A 21484-nucleotide genomic window follows, 5' to 3' on the forward strand; every position below is an offset into this window, starting at 1 on the left:
TGTACACACAGCAACGTGCTTCACCTTACAGCAGAGATAAAATAGTTAGATGTAGCCGCGTCTCATTAAGTCCAGCGTACAGTAACGACAGAACGATCCCAGATCCTAACCTCCACATTCACTCAACACTTACTGCACATTCTAAACCATGTAAACACGGTGGTGAGTGTTACGCTGTTACCGGCGCATTCACACGAGAAGCTTTTTGTGCTCCGAGCCCGACGCAGTAAAGTGCGCGGCGGTCTGACTGAACTCGCTAAGAGATACGCTATTCCAAGATCTCCATGCAGCACGGCGCCGGTGCCGCTGTGGTACCATCAAAGCTTTACACAGTGAACAAACCAGCTTTTAGTTCTGTACCAGGTTTAAGTATCACCAGACTTTGGATGATTTGGGTCGTGGAGAACTTTGATCTTTTATTTGAATCGTCCTCTGACGGCTGCAGACGGTGTTTTTTTTTAAGACTCCACCAACCGGTGACCGGAGCAGATACGACTGAGGTCCTGCACACGGCGAGTAGTGCTGAGGGAATCATATGAACGGAGCCGCTGTAGAAATTAAAAAGGATCCTTTATAAACATAGTTTTAAAACGATGCAGCGACTTCAAATATTAAATGTGTCGCTGTCATCGACTAGATCGACCAATTACGGCAGCCCTAAACTGGTGAATGTGATAATATGTCACTCGACTAAAACAGGAGGTAGAATTGGTAGTAATCAAGTAGATCTATTGTATTCGTTTTGTGCCGTGATAGCAGCTGATAGGGCGTTAAGAATCAAACCAACAAACCTAGCAGTTGTGGGGACACATCAGTGCGCTCTCAGTGCAGGTCCCAATCCCAGATACACAGGAACGCTCCGTCACTTCAGCTTGGATTGTGTCGCCGACACGTTCTCCTCTCTTCAGTCTCCCAGAACACTAACGGGACGGACGACTCCCTGCTGCGCGGCCTCCGCGCCTCTCCACCGGGCGGCAGCGTGACGGTTCAGGCCTCCTCCGTCCCCATGCTGAGTGCCTGCTTCAACAAGCTCTTCTCCATGCTGCAGGTGCACCACGTACAGGTACGCTCACCTGAAACCAGGAGACCTACACCACGATCGGACGTGTGTGTGTGTTACGCCGGTGCGCTAACGTGTGTGTGTGTGTGTGTGTGTGTGTGTAGCTGGAGTCTCTGCTGCAGTTGTGGCTCACGCTCAGTCTGAACTCCTCCAGTTCTGAGGAGAGCAGCTCCGACGTCTTTCTCTTCAACGCCAGCCGAGTTCCCACCATCCCCCTCAACCAAGGTACGACATCTCCAACTAGACCTGTCCAAAAGTATGTGGACGCCCTTCTAACGATTGAATGTAGCTTTCTCTTCTCCGAGCACAAGGCGGCTCTATAAAGACCTGGTTTGACCACACAGAGTCCTGATCTCCATCTAACTCAACACTTTTGGGATGAATCACACTCAGACTGTGAGCCAGGCCTCCTCTTCTCCTCCAGCATCAGGGCCTGACCTCACTGACTCTATTGATTCAATAAATGGGCACAAATCCCCACAGATGCACTCCAAACTCCTGTGAGAAGCTTCTCAGAAGCATCTTTAAACTATTAATCCAAAGGTTGTGGGATTGAATCCCGGCTCTAAGTATGTGGACGCCCCTCTAATGACTCCTAACAGGTGTATAAAATAATATAAGGTAAATTATACACTTTTAACAGTGTGCCAACAGTTTAGGGAAGTCCCCTTTCTCTTCTCTGAGCACAGCAGCTCTATAAAGACGTGCTTTGACCACACTGAGCCCTGATCTCAACCTAACTCAACACTTTTGGGATGGATCACACTCACACTGTGAGCCAGGCCTCCTCCTCTTCCAATACCTTTGTACATACAGTGTCGCCGGGCGACTCGAAAGCAGCCGGAACAACGTTTGCAATTTCAAATCACCTGACCGGGAAGAGGGAAGGAACCCCGTCAACCGTCCCTCCCTTCCTCCCTTCCTCACTCGGGCACAGTCGGTGACGTCTGTTGGACTCTTTGGCATGTTCATAGATAGAGCAGCCAAGATTCCAACTCCAGAGCTGCGGGTGTGGAGTTCAGGGCGGCACTGTGGCTCGGTGGGTGGCACCGTCACCTCACAGCAAGAGAAGGTCCTGGGTTCGATTCCCAGGGTGTGCGCAGCCCTCATTTGATCTTTGTAATTAATTGTAATGTGTTACTCTAACCACTAGATGGCAGAAAAGCGGCAAATGTTTGGTTTTTGTTAAGAGGAAAGACCAAATTATTAAACTGTGTGTGTGTGTGTGTGTGTGTGTGTGTGTGTGTGTGCGTGTGTGTGTGTGTGTGTGCGTGTGCGTGTGCGTGTGTGTGTGTGTGTGTGTGTGTGTGTGTGTGTGTGTGTGTGTGTGTGTGTCCGTCCTACAGCTTCCATCAGTAGTTTTCTCTCGGTCCTGGCCTGGTACCCCAACACCTCCCTGCGTGTCTGGTGTCTGGTGCTGCACAGCCTCACACTCATGACCAACATGCCCTCTAGTGGTGAGTCCGGTCATCCATCATACACTCAGCTCACTGATGTGTGTGTTGAAGTGTAGTGCGTTATCGTGTGTGTGTGTGTGTGTGTGTGTGTGTGTGTGTGTGTGTTCCAGCCTCTGGCGGCGGCATGAGCGTGCACGAGAGTACAGCTCAGCAGATGGTGTCGGACCCCACGCTCGTGCACGTGCTCGTGCGCTTCCTGTCCGGCAGTAACCCTCACGGTACCAGCCAGCACAGCTCTCAGGTACAGTGTGTTCACTCACTCACTCACTCACTCACTCATTCGCCCAGTCATTCACTTGTTCACTCGTTCATTTACTCATTAATTTACTTATTCACTCTTTCACTTTCACATTTATTTACACACTCACTCATTCACTTAATTATTCACTCCCTCACTTATTCACTTGATTACTGACTCCGTCGCTCATTCATGCATTCACTCACTCACTTATTCAATCGCTCGCTCGCTCACTCACTCGCTAATTTACTCACTTGCTCACTTACTCACTCACTCACTCATTCACCCACTCGCTCGCTCACTTACTCACTCATTCACCCACTCGCTCGCTCACTTACTCACTCATTCACCCACTCGCTCACTCACTTACTCACTTGCTCACTCATTCACTCTTTGACTCAATCACTCTCTCACTTATTCACCCACTTGCTCGCTCACTCACTCGCTAATTTACTCACTTGCTCACTTACTCACTCTTTCACTCATTCACCCACTCGCTCGCTCACTTACTCGCTCGCTCACTTACTCACTCATTCACTCACTCTTCCACTCAATTATTCACCCACTCGCTCATTCACTTACTCACTTGCTCACTCATTCACTCTTTGACTCAATCACTCTCTCACTTATTCACCCACTCACTCGCTCATTCACTCACTTATTCACCCACTAGCTCATTCACTCACTCACTCGCTTATTTGCTTGCTCTATCACTCACTCATTCACTCACTCGTTCAATCGTTAATTCACTTTTTCACTCACTCACATTTATTCACGCTTACTTATTAACTCATTCACTTACTCAGTTATTTACCTATAAATAATAATAAAGTTAATAAATCCTTTACTGAGACTGATAATAAATATATTAACAGTAAAAAATAGTAGTAATTTAACAATAATTTCAAAAATAATAATCATTAAAATGACAATAGCTGATATATCTGTAATAATAAAACTGTAATTTAAATAACTACAGTACAATAATTTAGTAATTATAATGATCGTTGTTAATGAAAGTTGTTTATAGTGGATCACAGTGATCACCGCTGATTGATTTAATAAAAGCAGCTCCGTTTCTGTGTAGGTGGGTCCCACTGCAACCCAAGCTATGCAAGAGTTCCTGACGCGGCTGCAGGTCCACCTCTCCTCCACCTGTCCTCAGATGTTCAGCGAGTTCCTGCTCAAACTGGTGCACATCCTCTCCTCCGAACGGTACTCGCACCCTCTCGTCATTTACATTCGGAGGGCCGGTGGGACGGGGTTCCTCCTCCCCCCCAGTGTGAATCTGAATCCTGGATGTGTTTCTGTAGTGATTTCATCTCCCTCTCTCGCTCTCTCCCAGGGGTCCGTTCCATTCGGGACAGGGCCCGTTAGACGCTCAGGTGAAGCTCCTGGAGTCCACGCTGGAGCAGAACTTCGAGGTGGTGTCGGTCACCACCATCACGGCCGTGATCGAGTCCGTCACCTTCCTGGTCCATCACTACATCACCTGCTCGGAGAAGGTGGTCTCGCGGAGCGGCTCGGACGGCTCGGTGTGCGCCCGCGCCTGCTTCGGTGGCCTGTTCGCCAACATCATCCGGCCGGGCGACGCCAAGGCGGCGTGCGGCGAGACCACGCGGGATCAGCTCATGTTCGACCTGCTGAAGCTGGTTAACGCGCTGGTGATGCTGCCGCTCTCCGGGGACAGAGAGTTCAGCGGCCGCATGCCGTCCGACAGCGTGTCGGACGAGGAGAAGGTCTGCGGGAGCGCCAAGGAGGGCGGGGCTTCAGGACACGGCTCCGGTCAGGGCGCGGCGATGGGTGTGGCAGATCTGGTGCTGGCCAATCAGCAGATCATGAGTCAGATACTGTCGGCTTTAGGTCAGTGCAACAGCAGCGCCATGGCCATGATTATTGGTACGTACATCCCATCAACTCTAGTTCTACTGCCATGGGCGTGTCACAAATCACTCCTTGGTCACTATGTAGTGCACATAAAACCCATCACAATCCACTGAGGGACGTGTCTCAATTCACTATCTGTTTACTATGTAGTTTACATCCAGTAACTATCATCAGTTTACCATGGTCGAGTTCCAAATCACTCCCTATTCACTATGTAGTGCACATAAACCCCATCATTACTCCACTCAGGACGTGTCTCAAATCACTTCTTGTTCACTATGTAGTGCACATAAAATCTACCATCACTGCACTGAGGATGTGTCTTAAATCACTTCTTGTTCACTATGTAGTGCACATACTTTAAATATATAGAAACTACGTAGTGCACGTAAATGTCATCAGTCTACTTCGGGCTTGTCCCAAATCTGACCCAGTGTTGACTGTATGGTGCACTTTAATCCATCCACTGTGGATGTGTCCCAATTTACAGATCAAAGGTTATGTCCACTATGGATGTGTCCTAAACTGTACACATTGTTCACTATGTAGTGCACATAAACCCCATCATTACCCCACTGAGGACGTGTCTCAAATCACTTTCTATTCAGTATGTAGTGCACATACCTTAAATGTCATCAGCCCACCATGGTTGAGTCCCAAATCGTTTCTTTTTCACTATGTAGTGCACATTAACCTAATCATCAGTCCACTGTGGGTGTGTCTCGAACCGCTTCCTATTCACTATGTAGTGCGCATACTGTAAATGTCATGAAATTAGTCTACCATGGTCGAGTCCCAAATCGCACACACTGTTGAGGATGTGTCCCAAATTACTTCCTATTTACTTTGTAGTGCACATAAAACCCATCATCAGTGAACTGTGGACGTGTCTCAAATCGCACCCTGTTTACTATATAGTGCACATACAGAAAATGTCAGGTCTACCAGGGGTGTGTCCCAAATCACACACACTGTTGACTGCTTTGTCCACTTAAACACATCCGTCCAAAGTGGGTGTGTCTCAACTTCCTGTTCACTATCTAGGGCATATAAAACTCATCATGAGTCCACGCTGGACGTGTCCCGAACAGCACACTCTCACTTTATAGCTCACATGTATACAACAAAGTGATCATCATCTTGAGATATGAAATGACACACCCTGTTCCACTATGTAGTGCACATCGGTAAAATGCGGACACGTCTCCCATCCAGGTGCCAGCGGGCTCCATCTGACCAAGCACGAGAACTTCCACGGCGGTTTGGACGCCATCTCCGTGGGCGACGGCCTCTTCACCATCCTCACCACGCTGAGTAAGAGGGCGACGTCGGTGCAGGTGATGCTGCAGCCCATCCTCACCTACATGGCCTGTGGGTACATGGGCAGACAGGTGAGCGGAGTTCTGATGTGATGGTTGTGTTAGGGAAGGGCCTGATGGGTCGAACGCCACCGAGGGAGACGCAGTGGTCTAAACGAGCTAGCGCACCACCGCTAAGGTCCGTGTTCGAATCTCGGCCAGCGCTCTGCCCTCCTGTGGCCGTAGCGGGGTGATGCGAGCAGCAGTGGATTAAAAAAAAGCCTAGATTGTGAGGTTAAGGCAGGGGTGTCCAAACTTTTTTCTAGGAGGGCCAGATTTCATAATGTGAAAGTGCCCGAGGGCCAACAGTCCCTGATGATATTATTTTAAACAATAAAATATGCATATAATACGCTGTTATTTAATCATTTTATTTTTACAAAGCGAACAACAACCAAATATAAGCATTCAGGTGCCAGGCATGGTTTGGGTTTAAACTATAACAATGCACGGCTACCCAAGGAATATTTCCTGGCATATAGAACCATAAGACAAAAGAGAAAAAAAGACGTTCATATTGAACGATCCTCGACTCTGTGCTTAAGTTATCTGGCTACGATTATTTCATAAATCTATTAAGAAAACATTTTAATACTGTTATGTGCAGAAACAAGACTGGGAAATACTGTTCTAAATTACCATTAAATACCTGAAACAGTCAAGTTACCAAACATTATCTTTACTTTGTAAATCAAGTTATTGACTGTAGCTATAAAAAAGTTAAATAGTGTTCATTAATACAGTCCATGTAAACGCTTAGTCCATATAAATATCAGATACAAATGTGCTTTTAAAACACTACAAACATCACAAATATAAATCATGTTTACAACCATGTGATTGAATAAACTGAATAAACTGTAGAGATGAAACATCACGCAGCAAACGAGTTTCGCTTCCTAAACAGTACCGGAGGGGAGGGAGGAGGAGATACGCGGTTTGATGGACAGGTCTAGCAGCCAATGGAGATACTCGTTAAAGAGAATGCGTGATTTAATTCATCTTTTAATTGGTTATTTTGATATTGGCTGCTATGGACAGACGGAGATTTGTACCCACAATCAACACGTGTAAAAAGTTAAAACCGCTAAAAGTGTTTTTAATCAGACAGCGACGATAATGTATTTTTTCTGTTTGACTGTGCTGGCGGGCCACAAGTAATGTAATTTAAGACAGAAGGCGCGGGCCGGACTTTGGACATGCCTGGGTTAAGGGGATAATCTGATAATAAGCAATCATTATAATCCGACTACTAATAATTATGCCTTTTTTTTTTTTTAACCAATAATAAATGGCCAGCAGAGGTCGCATTTGTATCAACAACGAGGAACCCCGACCCCCTTCCCTCCCTCATGCAGGGCCAGTCGTGCATGTTAGACGCCCAGCCCGGCCACATACTGCTGAGGCTGGAACCCTAGAGCTTGCACGCCCTGGCGTGGTGAGCCAACTGGCGTCTATGCCTTCTGTGCCAACTGATTTTATGAAACGATCCGTCGCGCGGGTTGGCACTGAACTGGTTGTCGTCATGAATCCGTTTGAAACGAGCCCGGTAAAGGGTGCGTGTGTGTGTGTGTGTGTGTGTTTTGGTGTGTAACCGCTGTTCTTGTTTGGCGTGCAGGGTTCTCTGTCTACGTGCCAGCTTTCTGAGCCGCTGCTCTGGTTCATCCTGAGGGTGCTGGACACCAGCGAGGCTCTCAGAGCCTTTCATGACATGGGTATGAACACACACGCACACACACACACACACACTTTATACTCTCTCTCATCTACCCTGCTTCATACATATTTAAATTGTGTGTGTGCGTGTAGGTGGCGTGCAGCTGATCTGCAACAACATGGTGACGAGCACCCGCGCCATCGTGAACACGGCGCGCAGCATGGTCTCCACCATCATGAAGTTCCTGGACTCGGGTCCCGGCAAAGCATCCGACGGCAGCCTCAAAGCCCGAGTCCTCGCCTCCGAGCCCGAAAACGCCGAGGGCCTGCACAACTTCGCCCCTCTCGGTAACCCCCGCCCTTCTTCTTCTTCTTTTTTTTCTTTTCCTTCAACATAAACGTCCAAACTTTTCTCGTTGGGGGTCAGATGGAGTGAGAGCGCCACCCAGAGTTCAGACAGTCCCAGATCGTTTCCTTTTCACTGTGTAGTGCGCACAAACCTGATCATCAGTTCACTGTGGACGTGTCTCGAATCACACTTTATTTACCATGTAGTGCACATACTACACAGTACATGTCATCAGTCTATCAGGGGCGTGTCCCAAATCACTTCCTGTTCTTTTCTGTAGTGCTCATAAAACCCATCATCCGTTCACTGTGGATGTGTCTCAAATCACACTTTATTTACTGTGTAGTGCACATACAGTAAATCTCACACGTTGTTGAGGATGTGTCCCAAATTACTTCCTGTTTACTTTGTAGTGCACATAAAACCCATCATGAGTTCACTGTGGACGTGTCTCAAATCTCACTCTATTTACTATACAGTATGTGACGTCAGTCTTCCAGGGGCATGTCCCAAATCACACAAACTGTTGACTGCATTGTTCTTATAAACCTCATCAGACCACTGAGGACGTGTCTTAAATCTCGCCCTATTTACCATCTAGTGTACATACAGTAAATGTCATCAGTCTATCAGGGATGTGTCCCAAATCGCACACACTGTAGACTTGAGTTGTGCATATGAACTACATTAGTCTCTTGTGGTTGTGTCTTAAATCATTTCCTGTTCACTATGTAGTGCACATAAAACTCATCATCAGTCTGTCCACTATGGGTGTGTCCTAAATTGTGCAGTCTGTTCACTATATAGTGCACATAAACCATACCATAAGTCCACTGGGGGAGAAGGTGATGATGGTGTTGTTATCTCGTCAGGTACCATCACGTCGAGCAGTCCTACAGCCCAGCCGGCCGAGGTGCTCCTCCAGGCCACGCCTCCTCACCGCCGGGCTCGATCCGCCGCCTGGTCCTACATCTTCCTTCCCGAGGAGGCCTGGTGCGACCTCACCATCCACCTCCCTGCCGCGGTGCTGCTCAAGGAGATCCACATCCAGCCCCACCTGGCATCGCTAGCTAGTGAGTCCCGCTCACCGCGCGCTTCAGATCTTCCGGGTGTTTTTAACGTGCAGTCGCGACAGCAATCTGTTTCATTCTTTCCCCCGCCCAGCGTGTCCGTCTTCGGTTTCCGTGGAGATCAGCGCAGACGGGGTGAACATGCTTCCTCTGTCCACGCCGCTGGTCACCAGCGGTCTGACCTACATCAAGATCCAGCTGGTGCGTGCGGAGGTGGCGTCGGCCGTGTGCGTGCGCCTGCACCGACCCCGCGATGCCAGCACGCTCGGACTCTCGCAGATCAAGCTGCTGGGCCTGACCGCCTTCGGCAGCACCTCGTCCGCCACCGTCAACAACCCCTTCCTGCCCTCCGAGGACCAGGTCTCCAAAACCAGGTACTCCATCTAGATCAGGGCGACCGATTAAAATTCTCTGCAGGTGGATTCATACAGAGGGCTTTAAAGTGTATGGAGGAGCACACTGCACTCTCTGTATTCCTCCACCACTCCTACTGATACCTCAACCAGCCAGCAGGAGGTGCTGTTGCAACAGTGCTGTAGTGCAGGGTTTTATTCATTTTTTTCTGTTTATTTTTGCATGTTCTCCCCTTTTCTCCCGATTTAGCGTAGTCAAGCTGTCTTCCGCTGCTCTATCCAGGGTGCTTGCACAGCGTTTGAAGACCCCACTCACATAGTCCGGTCATTTCCCCACCCAGCCGACCGGTAGCACAGCCGAGAAGATCCCTTCCTGTCCACTATGTAGTCCACATAAAAACCCATCATCAGTCCACTGAGGATGCGTCTCAAATTACATCCTGTTTTCTTTTTAGTGCACATGAAACTAGAGATGCATGAGTATGATCATTTGCACTCGGGAGTCTTTCAGGTCGGTGTGTATTTCACACTACACCGTCTATCACCAACTGGAATCTCAGGCGAGCTTCTCTGCTCTCCCAAACTACGTTGTTTTTTTTTGTTGTTTTTTTACAAAAACATTCATGAGAAGTGACGAGAAGTTTAATGATACCACGTCCAAAAATGCTCGTCAACGAGTAGTGAGAGATCAAAGTGTTTGTGCGCTGATGTGCAGCGTAAAATCAAGGAGGAAAAATAAATGAATCTGAGTGGATTTGGCAACACGAACAGTACGGATCGTTCTGTAGTGAGTTGGAGGTTAAGTAATAGTTTTGCAATGCAGTGTTGGTGTTATGTTTTGTAGAGGATCAAATCAGAAATACTGTAAAACATGTGTGTGCTGATGTATTCTGATATAAACTATATTACGCCCCTGTCCCACCTGTTTACACTCCTCTCCTGCGTTTCCCCTCACACCGTATCCTGCGTTCTTGAGAGCCGAGTTTTGATCGCCGAGCGAACACCGAGCAACTCGGCGCTCGATCGCTAAGTGTGAACTATCCAACAACTCGATCCGACCGGCTCGCCGAGCGTCAGATATCTGATGTGAGATGTGCGACTGGCAGTGAGTGACATGTCGAACAGCCAATGAGAACGCAGGATACGGTGTGAGGGGAAACGCAGGAGAGGAGTGTAAACAGGTGGGACGGGGGGATAATATAGTTTATATCAGAATACATCAGCACACACACACACGGTTTACAGTATTTCTGACCTGATCGTTCTCTACAGAACATAACAACAAAACACCGACATTGCAAAAATATTTATTAACCTCCAACTCACTACAGAACGATCCGTGCTGCTCGTGTTGCCATATCCACTCAGATTCATTTATTTTTCCTCCTTGATTTCATCACGTCAGCGCACGAACACTTTGATCGCTCGTTACTTGTTGACGTGCATTTTTGGACGTGGTATCATTAAACTTCTCGTCACTTCTCACGTGTGTTTTTGTTTAAAAAAAAAAAACGGTATTCTAAATAGGTATCGGTATCGGCAAGTACAAAAATACATGTACTCGTACTCGGTTGGGGAAAAAATGGTATCGATGCATCCCTAGATGAAACCCATCATCAGTTTACTGTGGACGTGTCCCAAATCACGCCCTGTTTACTATATAGTGGAACCGGATTGCTGTAATAGATATAAAAGATTAGTGACTGTTCAGTGAGCAAATACAGCCGACCAAAAAGATCTGACAGGGTCGTAAAATCGTGATTCAAATGCTGCTGCTGCGAGGCATATCATTAAATTCACCCCTGGGTTCCTAAATGCTGCTGCAGTTGCGGCCTCTGCTGGCTGTTTGCGGCACTGCACGAGCGATGGACGATTCATGGATGGCAGTGCATTTAGCAGACGCTTTTCTCTAAAGTGACTTACAGTTGAGGGTTAAGGGCCTTGCTCAAGGGCCCAACAGAGGTAACCTGGCAGAGGTGGGGCTTGAACCAGCGACTCTCTGATTACTAATCCAGTACCTTAACCGCTAGGCTACACCTGCGTGTATTTGGTGATACGTACGTGACCTGTGTGACCTGTCCTGCGGGTAGAAAGAAGCTGCCGGTGCATGATCGGTCAGGGTGGGGGGGGAGGTACCATAAGGGAATTGTATATGACTAAACTTGGAGAAAAAAATGCATATTTACAGCCAGTTAAATCGACTCGTGTTGCGACCGGGTCACATGACCTCTTCACGTTTCCCCCCCCTCAGCATCGGCTGGCTGCGGCTGCTGCACCACTGCGTGACGCACGTCTCGGACCTGGAGGCCATGATGGCGAGCGCGGCGGCGCAGACGGCCAACCTGCTGCAGACGTGCGCGGCGCTGCTCATGTCGCCGTACTGCGGCATGCACTCGCCCAACATCGAGGCCGTCCTGGTGAAGATCGGCCTGCAGTCCACGCGCATCGGCCTCAAGCTCATCCACATCCTGCTCCGCAACTGCGCCGCCTCCGGCACCGACCTCGCCAGTAAGGACCCGCCCCGCCCGGTCAGCTAACGGTCAGGCGTCCGGATACTTGTGAGCGTAGCGTAACCGCGTTGTGTGTTTGCAGATCTGAACAGCCCGCTGCTTTTCGGGAGGCTGAACGGCCTGAGCTCAGACTCCACCATAGACATCCTGTACCAGCTGGGCACCACACAGGACCCGGGCACCAAGGACAGGTGAGCTACTGCGCGGTCTGGTCTATGTGTTGGGTGTCGGGACACACCTGCAGACCCTGTGTTAGTATTTACACTGTGTGTGTGTGTGTGTGTTTAGGATCCAGGCCCTGCTCCAGTGGGTGTACGACTCGTCCCGGGTGGCGGCCCTGAAACAGAACTTCCCGTCGGGCATCATGGGCCCGGCCACGTCTCAATCCCGCGAGTACGGCCTGCTCATGCCCTCGCCCTCGCACCTGCACTGCGTCGCTGCCATCCTGTGGCACAGTTACGAACTGCCCGTGGACTACGACCTGCCGGCGCTGCTCAGCCGCGAGCTGTTCGAGTGAGTACGCCCGAACGTGCCACGTACACGGTATAGCCAAAAGTATTCGGACGCCTGACTGAAACAGACGCTATGCCTGTGGGAATTTGTGCCCGTTCAGTTCAATCGTGACGGCACTTGTATTTGTACGGCTGGGCGCTGATTGATCGGTCGGTGTTCCGGTTCATCCCAGAGCTGTTGAGTGGGATTGAGGTCAGGGGCACGGTCATGCTGGAACAGGAGAGGACCTTCCCTAAACTGTTGCTGCACAATCAGTTATATGAGTGATTTATTACACCTGTTAGTGACTGTTGTGGCGGAAACACATGAATTCAATAATTAGAAGTGGCGTCCCAATACTTTTGAACATACAGTGTACCCCAACCCCCCCAGATTTAGACACCAGCCCATTTAGACCCCTTTAGGCACGGGCAGTAGGTACTGATGGGATAGTGCTTTAGACCGCTGCGCACATGAGTTCATCTTTACTATAGGTGTCTGGTCGGGTTGCCAGATTGTGTCAAATTACCTCTGTCTATTTCTAGTGTCAGGTGATGCAGCCTCTATCTTTCAGATTCACTAATACAAGTCACCTGATGTCCCAAAAATATTCACACCCCAAACCTGGTTCATTCAGCATGTGAGATACCACATGTGGTACTTTTCCACTGGCTGGTGCCGACGCTGGTGCCAAAATCGGAACGGTTCTGCACCTTTATACCCCAAAATCACAGGTTCTCAGCCAGAAAAGTTGCTACCATCCTGGCACCATAATCTCGCGTAACTGGAACCATCAAACTTGTGACGTAAGCGGCCAGTGTGCAAGCGGGGGGTCCTGGTGTCACCGTAGTAACACTGTTTGAACGACCGTTGATCTAAATTAATAAATAATAAATGTTTATGATTGTTGGTGTAAATAAATAAATTAATAAATAATAAACGTCTACGATCTAAATTAATAAATTAATAGTAATAAACGTCTACAGTCGTTGATCTAAATAAAAAAGTCAATTACAAAATGTTTACGACTGTTGTTCTAAATAAATAAATAATAAACGTCTACAACTGTTGATCTAATTAATAAATAAATTAATAAATAAATAATGATCATTTATGACTGTTGATTTAAATAAATAAATTAATAATAAACATCTACGACCGTTGATCTAAATAAATTAATTAATAATAAACATCTACGACCGTTGATCTAAATAAATAAATTAATAATAAACATCTACGACCGTTGATCTAAATAAATAAATTAATAATAAACATCTACGACCGTTGATCTAAATAAATAAATTAATAATAAACATCTACGACCGTTGATCTAAATAAATAAATTAATAATAAACATCTGCGACCGTTGATCTAAATAAATAAATTAATAATAAACATCTACGACCGTTGATCTAAATAAATAAATTAATAATAAACATCTGCGACCGTTGATCTAAATAAATAAATTAATAATAAACATCTACGACCGTTGATCTAAATAAATAAATTAATAATAAACATCTGCGACCGTTGATCTAAATAAATAAATTAATAATAAACATCTACGACCGTTGATCTAAATAAATAAATTAATAATAAACATCTACGACCGTTGATCTAAATAAATAAATTAATAATAAACATCTGCGACCGTTGATCTAAATAAATAAATTAATAATAAACATCTACGACCGTTGATCTAAATAAATAAATTAATAATAAACATCTGCGACCGTTGATCTAAATAAATAAATAAATAATAAACATCTACGACCGTTGATCTAAATAAATAAATTAATAATAAACATCTGCGACCGTTGATCTAAATAAATAAATTAATAATAAACATCTACGACCGTTGATCTAAATAAATAAATTAGTAATAAACATCTGCGACCGTTGATCTAAATAAATAAATTAATAATAAACATCTACGACCGTTGATCTAAATAAATAAATTAATAATAAACATCTGCGACCGTTGATCTAAATAAATAAATTAATAATAAACATCTGCGACCGTTGATCTAAATAAATAAGTTAATAATAAACATCTACGACCGTTGATCTAAATAAATAAATTAATAATAAACATCTACGACCGTTGATCTAAATAAATAAATTAATAATAAACATCTACGACCGTTGATCTAAATAAATAAATTAATAATAAACATCTGCGACCGTTGATCTAAATAAATTAATAATAAACATCTACGACCGTTGATCTAAATAAATTAATTAATAATAAACATCTGCGACCGTTGATCTAAATAAATTAATAATAAACATCTGCGACTGTTGATCTAAATAAATTAATTAATAATAAACATCTGCGACCGTTGATCTAAATAAATTAATTAATAATAAACATCTGCGACCGTTGATCTAAATAAATTAATAATAAACATCTACGACCGTTGATCTAAATAAATAAATTAATAATAAACATCTACGACCGTTGATCTAAATAAATTAATAATAAACATCTACGACCGTTGATCTAAATAAATTAATTAATAATAAACATCTGCGACCGTTGATCTAAATAAATTAATTAATAATAAACATCTGCGACTGTTGATCTAAATAAATTAATAATAAACATCTACGACCGTTGATCTAAATAAATTAATTAATAATAAACATCTGCGACCGTTGATCTAAATAAATAAATTAATAATAAACATCTGCGACCGTTGATCTAAATAAATTAATAATAAACATCTACGACCGTTGATCTAAATAAATAAATTAATAATAAACATCTGCGACCGTTGATCTAAATAAATTAATAATAAACATCTACGACCGTTGATCTAAATAAATAAATTAATAATAAACATCTACGACCGTTGATCTAAATAAATAAATTAATAATGAACATCTACGACCGTTGATCTAAATAAATAAATTAATAATAAACATCTACGACCGTTGATCTAAATAAATAAATTAATAATGAACATCTACGACCGTTGATCTAAATAAATAAATTAATAATAAACATCTACGACCGTTGATCTAAATAAATACATTAATAATAAACATCTACGACCGTTGATCTAAATAAATACATTAATAATAAACATCTACGACCGTTGATCTAAATAAATAAATTAATAATAAACATCTACGACCGTTGATCTAAATAAATAAATTAATAATAAACATCTACGACCGTTGATCTAAATAAATAAATTAATAATAAACATCTACGACCGTTGATCTAAATAAATAAATTAATAATAAACATCTACGACCGTTGATCTAAATAAATAAATTAATAATAAACATCTACGACCGTTGATCTAAATAAATAAATTAATAATAAACATCTACGACCGTTGATCTAAATAAATAAATTAATAATAAACATCTACGACCGTTGATCTAAATAAATAAATTAATAATAAACATCTACGACCGTTGATCTAAATAAATAAATTAATAATAAACATCTACGACTGTTGATCTAAATAAATAAATTAATAATAAACATCTGCGACCGTTGCTGTAAATAAATAAATTAATAATAAACATCTACGACCGTTGATCTAAATAAATAAATTAATAATAAACATCTACGACTTTTGATCTTAAATAAGTAAATTAATAATAAACGTCTACGATCTAAATTAATAAATAAATTAATAATAATAAACGTCTACAATCATTGATCTATATTAATTAATTAATTAATGTTTATAACCGTTGATCTAAATAAATAAATAATAAACGTCTCCGACCGTTGATCTAAATAAATAAATAATAAACGTCTCCGACCGCTGACCGCTTTGTGTCGCACAGGTGCTTCAAAAGTCGATTCTGGATGGTTAGATCCGTCCTCAAAGAAACAAAAACAACATTAGCAAAAAAGAGAGGAGCGTCCTCCACCACATTGTTCATACAGCTGCTTCTTGCTTTGGTTGGCGTGTCGGTTGGCGCGTGCCACATCCCTGTTCTCTGTGTGTGCAGGCTGCTGTATAACTGGTCCATGTCCCTGGCGTGTAACGTGGTGCTGAAGAAAGCGGTGGACAGCCTGCTGTGCTCCATGTGCCACATCCACCCCAGCTACTTCTCCCTCCTCATGTCCCGGATGGGCCTGGGCACCCAGGCCATGACCGACGACGGCAAGAAGCAGCACGAGCTCCACGGCGCCACCTCGCTCACCGACGACTCCAAGCTCCTCCCCCCCGTACCCGTCTCTCTGAGCGAGTGCCAGCTGGCCACCCTGGCCTTCGCCTCGCAGTCCCCCGGCGCCATCCAGCAGCTCCTCGACTCGGGCCTGCCCGCTCTGCTCGTCCGCAGCCTGGCCAACTTCTGCTGCCAGCTGTTAGCCAGCGCGGACCTGCCCATGCCCGCCTGGCACTCCGAGCGGCGGCATCACGGCACGTCTTCTCCCTCGCTCTCGCCCGACCTGGCGGCCCCCGTGTTGAGGTTCCTCACCGACGTCGGGAACAGTCACGCCATGAAGGACTGGCTGGGCGGACCTGAAGTCAACCCGCTCTGGACCTCGCTGCTTTTCCTCCTGTGCCATTCCAGTGCCAGCGGCACGGCCAACGCCACCAACGCAGGCCCCGCCCACGGCGCTTTGGGAAGCAGATCCTATTCGCTGGGGTCGACCGGGGGGAGGAGTCACGGCCTCAGCACCCAACAGAGAACGGCGATAGAGAACGCCACCGTGGCTTTCTTCCTCCAGTGCATCTCCTGCCATCCCAGTAACCAGAGACTCATGGCACAGGTGGGTATTTATGTTTATTTTATTTATTTATTACTCTAGCAGGTGTCTTATTGTTTAATTTATAAAACCGTACATGTAGGAATTTAATTAACCTCTTGATTTGGATATACTCGATTCCCTTGTGCTCTTTGGCGACCTCTAATGGTCGAGACGGGCCATAGCATGGCACACGCCTTGTATTCAGTCAGATCATCACTCGGAATTAAGGCGCCTCAGTAGGAGCATTTTAAGGGAGCTAAGAATTTAGACACGCCCTCTTCTCGGGAGTGCGTCAGGAACGTAAACAGTGTCGTCCCCGTCCCCCCCGGCAGGTCCTGTGCGAGCTGTTCCAGTCGGCGCCGCAGAGAGGGAACGTCCCGGTGTCGGGGAACATCTCGGGGTTCGTCCGGCGCCTCTTCCTGCAGCTCATGCTGGAGGACGAGAAGGTGACGGTGTTCCTGCAGTCCCCCTGTCCCGTGAGTACACACACACACACACACACACACACACACACACACCACACACACACACCACACAAACACACAGTATTTATTCTTATACGTTTAATCATTAAAGGCGCAACGTGATTAGATTGGTTATGAATCATATATAACTCAGATACAAATCAGTTTCAGATATGAATCAAAAATGAATCAGATATGAATCACTTATGAATCGTATATCACTCAGATACAAATCAGTTTCAGATATGAATCAGTTATGAATCATATGTAACTCGTATACGAATCGGTTTTAGATATGAATCAGATGTAAAAAGTTACGAATCGTATATAACTCAGATATGAATCGGTTTCAGATACGAATCAAATATGAATCCGATATGAATCACTTATGAATCATATGTAACTCGTGTACAACTCAGTTTTAGATATGAATCAGATATGAATCAGATGTAAAAAGGTTTGAATCAGTTATGAATCATATATGACTCAGATAAGAATCGGTTTTAGATATGAATCAAATATGAATCAGATATGAATCAATTACGAATCGTATATAACTCGGGTACGAATCGGTTTTAGATGTGAATCAGTTATGAATCAGTTATGAATCAGTTACGAATCGTATATAACTCAGGTACGAATCGGTTTTAGATGTGAATCAGTTATGAATCAGTTACGAATCAGTTACGAATCGTATATAACTCGGGTACGAATCGGTTTTAGATGTGAATCAGTTATGAATCAGTTACGAATCGTATATAACTCAGGTACGAATCAGTTTTAGATGTGAATCAGTTACGAATCAGATACGAATCAATTACGAATCATATATAACTCAGGTACGAATCGGTTTTAGATGTGAATCAGTTACGAATCAGTTACGAATCAATTACGAATCGTATATAACTCAGGTACGAATCGGTTTTAGATGTGAATCAGTTACTAATCAGATACGAATCAATTACGAATCGTATATAACTCGGGTACGAATCGGTTTTAGATGTGAATCAGTTACGAATCAGATACGAATCAATTACGAATCGTATATAACTCGGGTACGAATCGGTTTTAGATGTGAATCAGTTACGAATCAGATACGAATCAATTACGAATCGTATATAACTCGGGTACGAATCGGTTTTAGATGTGAATCAGTTACGAATCAGATACGAATCAATTACGAATCGTATATAACTCGGGTACGAATCGGTTTTAGATGTGAATCAGTTACGAATCAGATACGAATCAATTACGAATCGTATATAACTCGGGTACGAATCGGTTTTAGATGTGAATCAGTTACGAATCAGATACGAATCAATTACGAATCGTATATAACTCGGGTACGAATCGGTTTTAGATGTGAATCAGTTACGAATCAGATACGAATCAATTACGAGTCGTATATAACTCGGGTACGAATCGGTTTTAGATGTGAATCAGTTATGAATCGGTTACGAATCAATTACGAATCGTATATAACTCGGGTACGAATCGGTTTTAGATGTGAATCAGTTACGAATCAGATACGAATCAATTACGAATCGTATATAACTCGGGTACGAATCGGTTTTAGATGTGAATCAGTTACTAATCAGATACGAATCAATTACGAATCGTATATAACTCGGGTACGAATCGGTTTTAGATGTGAATCAGTTACTAATCAGATACGAATCAATTACGAATCGTATATAACTCGGGTACGAATCGGTTTTAGATGTGAATCAGTTATGAATCGGTTACGAATCAATTACGAGTCGTATATAACTCGGGTACGAATCGGTTTTAGATGTGAATCAGTTATGAATCAGATACGAATCAATTACGAATCGTATATAACTCGGGTATGAATCGGTTTTAGATGTGAATCAGTTATGAATCAGACACGAATCAATTACGAATCGTATATAACTCGGGTACGAATCGGTTTTAGATGTGAATCAGTTATGAATCGGTTACGAATCAATTACGAGTCGTATATAACTCGGGTACGAATCGGTTTTAGATGTGAATCAGTTATGAATCAGATACGAATCAATTACGAATCGTATATAACTCGGGTATGAATCGGTTTTAGATGTGAATCAGTTATGAATCAGATACGAATCAATTACGAGTCGTATATAACTCGGGTACGAATCGGTTTTAGATGTGAATCAGTTATGAATCGGTTACGAATCAATTACGAATCGTATATAACTCGGGTATGAATCGGTTTTAGATGTGAATCAGTTATGAATCAGATACGAATCAATTACGAGTCGTATATAACTCGGGTACGAATCGGTTTTAGATGTGAATCAGTTATGAATCAGATACGAATCAATTACGAATCGTATATAACTCGGGTATGAATCGGTTTTAGATGTGAATCAGTTATGAATCAGATACGAATCAATTACGAGTCGTATATAACTCTGGTACGAATCGGTTTTAGATGTGAATTAGTTACGAATCAGTTACGAATCAATTACGAATCGTATATAACTCGGGTACGAATCGGTTTTAGATGTGAATCAGTTATGAATCAGATACGAATCAATTACGAGTCGTATATAACTCGGGTACGAATCGGTTTTAGATGTGAATCAGTTATGAATCGGTTACGAATCAATTACGAATCGTATATAACTCGGGTACGAATCGGTTTTAGATGTGAATCAGTTATGAATCGGTTACGAATCAATTACGAATCGTATATAACTCAGGTACGAATCGGTTTTAGATGTGAATCAGTTATGAATCAGATACGAATCAATTACGAGTCGTATATAACTCGGGTACGAATCGGTTTTAGATGTGAATCAGTTATGAATCGGTTACGAATCAATTACGAATCGTATATAACTCGGGTACGAATCGGTTTTAGATGTGAATCAGTTACGAATCAGTTACGAATCAATTACGAATCGTATATAACTCAGGTACGAATCGGTTTTAGATGTGAATCAGTTACGAATCAGTTACGAATCAATTACGAATCGTATATAACTCGGGTACGAATCGGTTTTAGATGTGAATCAGTTATGAATCAGTTACGAGTCGTATATAACTCGGGTACGAATCGGTTTTAGATGTGAATCAGTTACGAATCAATTACGAGTCGTATATAACTCGGGTACGAATCGGTTTTAGATGTGAATCAGTTATGAATCAGATACGAATCAATTACGAATCGTATATAACTCGGGTATGAATCGGTTTTAGATGTGAATCAGTTATGAATCAGATACGAATCAATTACGAGTCGTATATAACTCGGGTACGAATCGGTTTTAGATGTGAATCAGTTATGAATCGGTTACGAATCAATTACGAATCGTATATAACTCAGGTACGAATCGGTTTTAGATGTGAATCAGTTACGAATCAGTTACGAATCAATTACGAATCGTATATAACTCAGGTACGAATCGGTTTTAGATGTGAATCAGTTACGAATCAGTTACGAATCAATTACGAATCGTATATAACTCGGGTACGAATCGGTTTTAGATGTGAATCAGTTACGAATCAGATACGAATCAATTACGAATCGTATATAACTCGGGTACGAATCGGTTTTAGATGTGAATCAGTTACGAATCAGTTACGAATCAATTACGAATCGTATATAACTCGGGTACGAATCGGTTTTAGATGTGAATCAGTTACGAATCAGTTACGAATCAATTACGAATCGTATATAACTCGGGTACGAATCGGTTTTAGATGTGAATCAGTTACGAATCAGTTACGAATCAATTACGAATCTCGGGTACGAATCGGTTTTAGATGTGAATCAGTTACGAATCAGATACGAATCAATTACGAATCGTATATAACTCGGGTACGAATCGGTTTTAGATGTGAATCAGTTACGAA

The 21484-nt window shown here is 43.5% G+C and overlaps 1 protein-coding gene across 5 annotated transcripts in view; it reads left to right on the forward strand.

Annotated features, from left to right (window-relative positions):
- birc6 (baculoviral IAP repeat containing 6) overlaps positions 1 to 21484 on the forward strand; it is a 145469-nt gene that overhangs the window by 68146 nt on the left and 55839 nt on the right. For 4 of the 5 annotated variants that reach the window (XM_063006839.1, XM_063006843.1, XM_063006841.1 and 1 more), the window contains exons 41-56: positions 909 to 1063; positions 1165 to 1285; positions 2407 to 2517; positions 2628 to 2758; positions 3843 to 3970; positions 4101 to 4654; positions 5858 to 6033; positions 7619 to 7715; positions 7810 to 8004; positions 8878 to 9078; positions 9170 to 9449; positions 11680 to 11936; positions 12021 to 12129; positions 12227 to 12451; positions 16409 to 17174; positions 17486 to 17629. In XM_063006839.1, coding sequence (XP_062862909.1) covers positions 909 to 1063; positions 1165 to 1285; positions 2407 to 2517; positions 2628 to 2758; positions 3843 to 3970; positions 4101 to 4654; positions 5858 to 6033; positions 7619 to 7715; positions 7810 to 8004; positions 8878 to 9078; positions 9170 to 9449; positions 11680 to 11936; positions 12021 to 12129; positions 12227 to 12451; positions 16409 to 17174; positions 17486 to 17629 — 3650 coding nt within the window. The remainder of the gene's footprint in view (positions 1 to 908; positions 1064 to 1164; positions 1286 to 2406; positions 2518 to 2627; positions 2759 to 3842; positions 3971 to 4100; positions 4655 to 5857; positions 6034 to 7618; positions 7716 to 7809; positions 8005 to 8877; positions 9079 to 9169; positions 9450 to 11679; positions 11937 to 12020; positions 12130 to 12226; positions 12452 to 16408; positions 17175 to 17485; positions 17630 to 21484) is intronic. The other variant, XM_063006842.1, reaches the window with a different exon arrangement.

This window comes from Trichomycterus rosablanca, chromosome 13, assembly GCF_030014385.1.
Source record: "Trichomycterus rosablanca isolate fTriRos1 chromosome 13, fTriRos1.hap1, whole genome shotgun sequence".
Lineage (NCBI taxonomy): Eukaryota > Metazoa > Chordata > Actinopteri > Siluriformes > Trichomycteridae > Trichomycterus > Trichomycterus rosablanca.